The 6,554-nt window shown below is 41.1% G+C and overlaps 1 protein-coding gene across 1 annotated transcript; it reads right to left on the minus strand.

The window, feature by feature from the left end:
- Positions 1 to 5,050: 5,050 nt before the first annotated feature.
- Positions 5,051 to 5,948, minus strand: LOC136473849 (uncharacterized). The gene has a single exon (XM_066471494.1). It carries the CDS (start codon positions 5,569 to 5,571, stop codon positions 5,254 to 5,256), a length of 318 nt encoding a protein of 105 aa, XP_066327591.1. The 5' UTR covers positions 5,572 to 5,948; the 3' UTR covers positions 5,051 to 5,253.
- Between the last annotated feature and the right edge of the window lie 606 nt (positions 5,949 to 6,554).

The raw sequence follows: 6,554 nt of genomic DNA on the forward strand, positions 1-6,554 counted from the left end.
ACTAGCCGGTGTTTGTTCGAAACACCGACACTCTGGATAAATGTTTCTTATGTATAACATTGTAAATTTTCCACACTTAAGATCCTAAATTAGAAGGAAAATATTTCACCACATGAGACTATTACCAACTATTATTTATTAATCACTAATTAAAAGAGTAAATTGTTTAAAATCAAATACATGATGTACCTAGATGGCTCGGCTACATTCAATATTTCACTACTACAAAAACGATTTGTGGCAACGCCTTCCTTTCTTCGTAGGAGCGGCTCTATATTGAGCCGCCCCTACAAATGGTTGTCCAATGAGTCATCCTTACAAATGAATTTATAGGGGCGGCCGGTGTTATCAGCACCCCTACAAATGTCCTGATTTGTAGGGGTGGCTCTATATCCAGCCGTCCCTACAAATTAGATTTGTAGGGGCGACTCAATATTAAACTGCCCCTACAAATAGACGCCAAGTATTAAAAATTAAGCACTAAAATTTAAATTTTATAAACGACATCGGATGGAGAAACAACCAAAATGAAAGTTGTAGATCTAAAAAAGTTATAAAACTTTATAGTTGACAACTTTTTGATTTGAAATCATTTTGTCAAGAAAAACTACGTTTGAATTTCCAAACATTTGAAAATTTAATTTTTTTAAACGACCTCGGATGGATAAACAGTAAAAATGAAAGTTGTAGATCTTGAAAAGTTATGAAACTTTTAGTTGATAACTTTCTCATTTGAAATCATCTTATCATGGAAAACTACGTTCGAATTTCTTAAATTTGAAATTCAAATTTTATAAGTGACCTTGGATGAAGAAACTATCAAAATGAAAGTTGTAGATCTCAAAAAGTTATAAAACTTTATAGTTGACAACTTTTTCATTTGAATTAGTTTAGAGCCTCAAACAATCAATTTATGCTCAGTTTTATATAATACGTGGGGAACTAAAATGGATTGTACACACAAGTGATCGTGAGGTGTAGTAGTAGAAGAGTTTGCGCACGAGAAAGAAGTTACAGATTCGAATCCCGACCGACGCAAAGTGTGCAAATATCGTGAAAAAATGCTGCAACCATAGAGTGAGTGTGTGGCTGTCGGTAAAAACCTCCTCGAATTAAAAAATACTATTTTTTTATCTTTTTTATAATTTCTAAAAATTAATTTATAGGAGCGGTCTCTAACGTAGTGTTTTATTCTGCAACTACCAGACGATATGTCTAGACCCGACAGAGCTCCTAAGTTCTGCAGTCCTGTTGGCTTTGCTGCTGCTGGGCTGCAGCCTGCAGACCGGCTAGCTCCAACTACAGCGGCGCAACCCAGCGTGACGACAATGATCCGATCCCTAGGCGCGCTGCGGCGAGGTCTCGAGAAGAACAGGCGACATGGTCAGGGCGTTAGCCGGAGACCGGAGGGTCGCGATCGCCAAGACTCGTGTCTTTTGGAAACTGAACCGACGTCGATTTACCTTCCGACGCTCTTGTTGATAGATGGACAATGGTCCATATAGGGGTGTAAATAATACGGATGTTTTTTTTTGACCGTATCTGAGTCTAAAACTGTTTAGAAGTGTTCAGATTCATCTATATCTAAGTCCGGATATTCAACATTCGAATATCGTATCCATATCCGAATACCCAAATCACATATTTATGACGCTAATATATATCTATATCCTATTCGACATAGATGATATTATCCATATTTAAATCTAAATCCAAATATAAATATAAAAATATATTTAATATTAACGATATCCATGCATATCCGATCAGTTTGCACCACCTACCCACACCTCACCGACCCAGTCATATGGATCCGTCCTTAGCAGGGCCAACGGCAACGCACCTGCCTGACCGCTACCAACAACAGTTGACACAAATTTCTCAAAAAAATAAAAAAACAACAATAGTTGACACAGTCATATATTATATATTACATGATGACTAGCTGATCGGAGGCCATACCTCTCCAGCTGTGCACTGCAGGATATACAATGCATGTGCATGTCAATACATCTGTGCAGATGGAGATAGATGGTGAGACGGGTATTAATGAAAAATGAAATGGATCATACTCGTCAACGGTCGCGGTTACAGTTGCAGCAGGCATGTGCAGAAAAAAGGCGCGTATTGTATTGTATTCAGTTAGTGTATATGATATGCCAGCCTATATAGGAAGCTTCAGGTTTAGGGATGGCAATCAGCTCGTGGGCGCGGGTGCATCCGCGGGTGTTAGTGACGGAACTAGAATGTTACATCAGGGTATTCTATGTGGATAAAATTATGCAATGCAAATATACAATAATGTATAGGATCATAAGTCCATAGCAAGAAGGTGGATTTGGTGTGGATATGGAACCTCTTTTCTTTGCCTTTCTAGCTTTCAACAATGCAAGCCAGATATGCTAACACATAGCATATATATTTGTTTGTTAAACTAAAAATCATGGGTATTCCAATGAACACCTAAGGAATACGTACCCCTACCGTCGCCCTGGGCGGGTGTCCTCAGGTCGGAGCTCGCGATGGTGTCGGGTCGGGTGGGTGCAGGTGTCATATTTCACCCGCGGGTGACCCTCAAGTCCAATTTATAAAGCGTACACTTTTAGCAAGATCTTCATAATATTTTATAAATAATGAGACCCACAATTTTTAACTATTTTAATACAAACTTGATATTAGATTTATAATCAAATATACTATCAAATGATCATAATTTGATAATGATAAAAATTATAATATAAAACTACTCCATGGTCAAATTCTAATTTGAGAGACCATGACTGCTCCTTATAAACTGGACCGGAGGGAGTACTAATTAGTAGCAGTAGTGTGTGTGATCCACTTGGTTTCTATTAATGTTATCACGTGCAATTATGTTTGTATGGACTTTAGTTTGTAGTTTATGACACTTGGTTTGTATTGGCTTTGATCTCTATCTATTATATTCTCGCTGTAATTGTAGTATTGTCTTGATGGTAGTGAGATATATGTGATGCATTAATAATTTTAAATTAAATGTAAAATATACTAACAAAAAATTAGGAAATAAAGATCACTACTGGGTTGAAGCTAGTCACTGAACCAACAGTGAGTATCATACTCTTATTGTCGGATAGAGGCTTGACCCAATAGTGAACTTCATCCTCACTATCAGGTATAGCCTTGACCCGACTGTGATATCTTCTTAACACTGTCTGTCTGGTCTGATTCTAGCATTTTTTTACAACAGTCTAATTCTAGCATTGGAGTAGTGATTGCACTACACGGTCTTTTTTTAAGAGACCACACAATCTTTTGTATGTACAAATATCTCATTATCTGCCTCGGAGTCAGGCATTTTTGTTTAGATTTCTCTCTTTAATGAAAGAACCTGGTTTCTCTTTATCTGTGTTTTGTCTTAGTTTACCGGCTCAGAGAGTGTGGCTCAGACGAAGCAAGAGCAGTGCTGATCATTTGCTGCCTAGCTAGGAGAGTGATCGGAGCTTGAAGCCACGGAACAAATGAAGTTGCCTCTCAAGGCTATAACTCTATAAGGCGTTTTGGGTTTTCTAGACACATAAAGCTTTTGCTATCCGCTTAGATATATATTATGTCTAGATATATAATTAAAATAATATATTTAAAAAGCTAAAATACCAATTTAAAATGGAGGGAGTGCAAATTAAACTACGCCACATGTGTGCATCTGCACAATGGTGATCCGTACTACCCCTTGGCCCAAGCTACAGGCTGTGCTGCATTGGATCTTTTTCTTGGAAGCCTGTGGCTCGGCTCTTGAGCTCTTTCTGTCCACACAAAACCTAGCCGAGTCTATCCAACCCATACTACGTCCTGCTCCCCTGCCTATGCTCATCACTCATGCCATCAGCCGGCCGGTAATTGCATGTTTGTTCCAAGATTTTTTTTTAATAAAATGTGCTTCAGAAAACAAAGAAGACAACAGTCACATGCCGAGAGAATATCCAAATATCTTGCACTTTCTGTGTTCTTGAGCGGAAGTTTCAAGCGTATCTGCCGGATCTAGTTCAAATGGTAGTTCCTCCGTTTTTAAGATATATACTAGCATTTAGGACAAGCTAATTATAGTTCATTTTTCGACTAATTTGCTTGTCCTAACAAACATAACACAATTAGAAAACGGAAGGTCATACTACATAATATTGGAAAATTTATGCACCTTGATCACAACACATACTATATAAGTTACTGCCATCATCCCTCTCAAGCACGTCATCTTTTCTATTCATACATGAATTGATGAATGTGTAAAAGACATGGCTGAAATTAAAATAGGACCTTATGATGTGCATGATTACCAGTATATCTATATTTTTCATTGTTCAGCTTTATGATCTACTTTTTTTCCAAAAAGATGGTAACAGATCTATATTGCTAACCTTACTTATTAGATGCATCAGCTTGTAATTAGTAGGGCTAATACAGATAAAGAGCTAGTATATATGTACATGTATATTAGCTTGGAATCAATAAGGCTAAATTCACATAAAAGAGCTATAAGATGTTCAAGGACAAAGGAAATAATCACGCGAACAACAAGCGCTGCCGTGGTCTTATTCTTCAACAAAAACAAACATCCTGGAAAGCACGATAACGATGCTCACCAATCAGCAGCAACAAAAAAAAAACATCACAAAGTTCAAAGAGAATTAGATCCGAACCATGGAGAACAATATGATAATTAAAGGGCAATCCACCAACTGAACAGAGATAGATCTGAGGCACTAAAAGGAAATGAAAATAGCATCCAGGAAAAGGGCACTCAAGTCACAACAAATATAATCTCTGTAAATCATGATTATGTGGGTGCATATATAATATTAACGAATCTAAGCATATATATATATAATATATTAATTACATCCACCGCACTTAACTACAGCCTTTAATTTCCAACAAAACTGTGTTCATAATCACCTGCCCTCCCTTCTCAATTATGTTGTTCTTAGATCTCCAAAAAAAAATCATTTCCACTCTGTTTTTTCTTCTTCCGATCCTCCTGCAATTTGCAAATTAACTGATGAACAACAGCAACACCAAGTATGCTCAGCTCAATTACAACTAGTCTTGAAGCAGAGACATGTACATATAGTACGTATACAACATGCATATCATCCACACGAATGGATCGGACGTATACATATATAATTAACTAGCTAGCTAGAGGATCTTATCGCAGTTTAACTGATTTTCTTGGATGGGTTGCACCTCGCCTGCGACAATCATATTCCATCATCAGTTGTAGCCAGCCGGCGGCGGCGGCTTCTGGTGCTGGACGGTGAGCCGCGCTGGGAGCGGCCTGCCCGTGCCGGACCCGCCGCAGCTGCGGCAGGGCATCCTCCCCGACCCCGCGCAGGTCTGGCAGCCGGAGTCGCCGTCGGACCAGCGGTTGCACATGCACTCGACGCGGCCGGAGCCGCCGCACGTGGCGCAGCGCGGGCGCGCGTCCCACCTGGAGGCCGCTGGGAGCCCATTCCCAAGGGACCGGTTGGCCATCGCCACGCCGGCCAGCATGCCCAGCCCCGCCGACGCGATCACCACCGGCGCCACCATCCTGCCTGCTGCTTGAATCGTACGTGTAGCCCGGCCAAGTTGTAGAAGTGGTTGCCAAGTCGCAAGCTAGCTTTGGTTCTAGCTTGGATATATAGTAGAGAAGGAAGGAAGGGAGGGAGGGAGGAGGAGTGTTTTCCTTGGCTTTCTTGTGTATATACCGGCCGGCCGGCGACGACTCGCTCGACGAGCCGTGGTGTTGGGTTGGGAGTCGCCTGTGTATGGAGACGAAAAGATTTGGTCGTGTTTGGTGACGGCTTTTTGGCCGGAGGCGTCGGCGTTTCTGTGTAGGAGAAGGAGCTACGACGGCGGGGGAAGAGGGGCGCGTCGTTTTATAGGATTTTTCCGGTGAAGGAGAGGCTGCGTTGCGTTGCGTGCCGCCTGTTGCGCACGGGTTGGGTGGTGGATTGGAAGGTAGGGAGGCGGGTCCGCATTGTTACCTTGCCTTGCCTTCCCCGCTTGGCGTCCGAACGTCCTGCCGCTGCGGTGACAACTGCTGCTGCGCCGCTATTGGATATGGCCTGGGTGTCTCTTGTGGTTTCGTGCAGATGCATGCATGTGCTCTACAACCTGCGAGATGCCGTAGCTAAATTGATTTTTCTCTCTCTCTCTCTCCTCTCCTTCCGTCTTTGTTTTTCTTTAACATTTTTCTGTTAGATCCTGTGAATTTATTTTCAAAACATATTACAAAACATATAGCACAACCTTGAGAACACACCTGTGATGGCAACAGGTACCCAAAATCCAAAACCCGGTGAGTTTTTACTGTATTTTAGTTTAAGTATATGGTTCATTTCTCTATCATGCAATATGGGAATCAGTGAAAATGCCGAGTGCTCTATGTTTGTCGAGTGCATTATATCGGGCACTCGGCAAACGACAGATTTACCGAGTGTTTCCTCCAAGACACTCGGCATACTATTACACTCAGCATATTTACTATTTGTCGAGTGTCAACACTCGGCAAACATCAGACACTCGGCATA

Source organism: Miscanthus floridulus, chromosome 8, assembly GCF_019320115.1.
Source record: "Miscanthus floridulus cultivar M001 chromosome 8, ASM1932011v1, whole genome shotgun sequence".
In the NCBI taxonomy this organism is placed as follows: domain Eukaryota; kingdom Viridiplantae; phylum Streptophyta; class Magnoliopsida; order Poales; family Poaceae; genus Miscanthus; species Miscanthus floridulus.

Bases quoted from the DNA above. Each gene is read 5' to 3' on its own strand.
- LOC136473849 (XM_066471494.1), bottom strand. From the start codon at position 5,571: ATGGTGGCGCCGGTGGTGATCGCGTCGGCGGGGCTGGGCATGCTGGCC.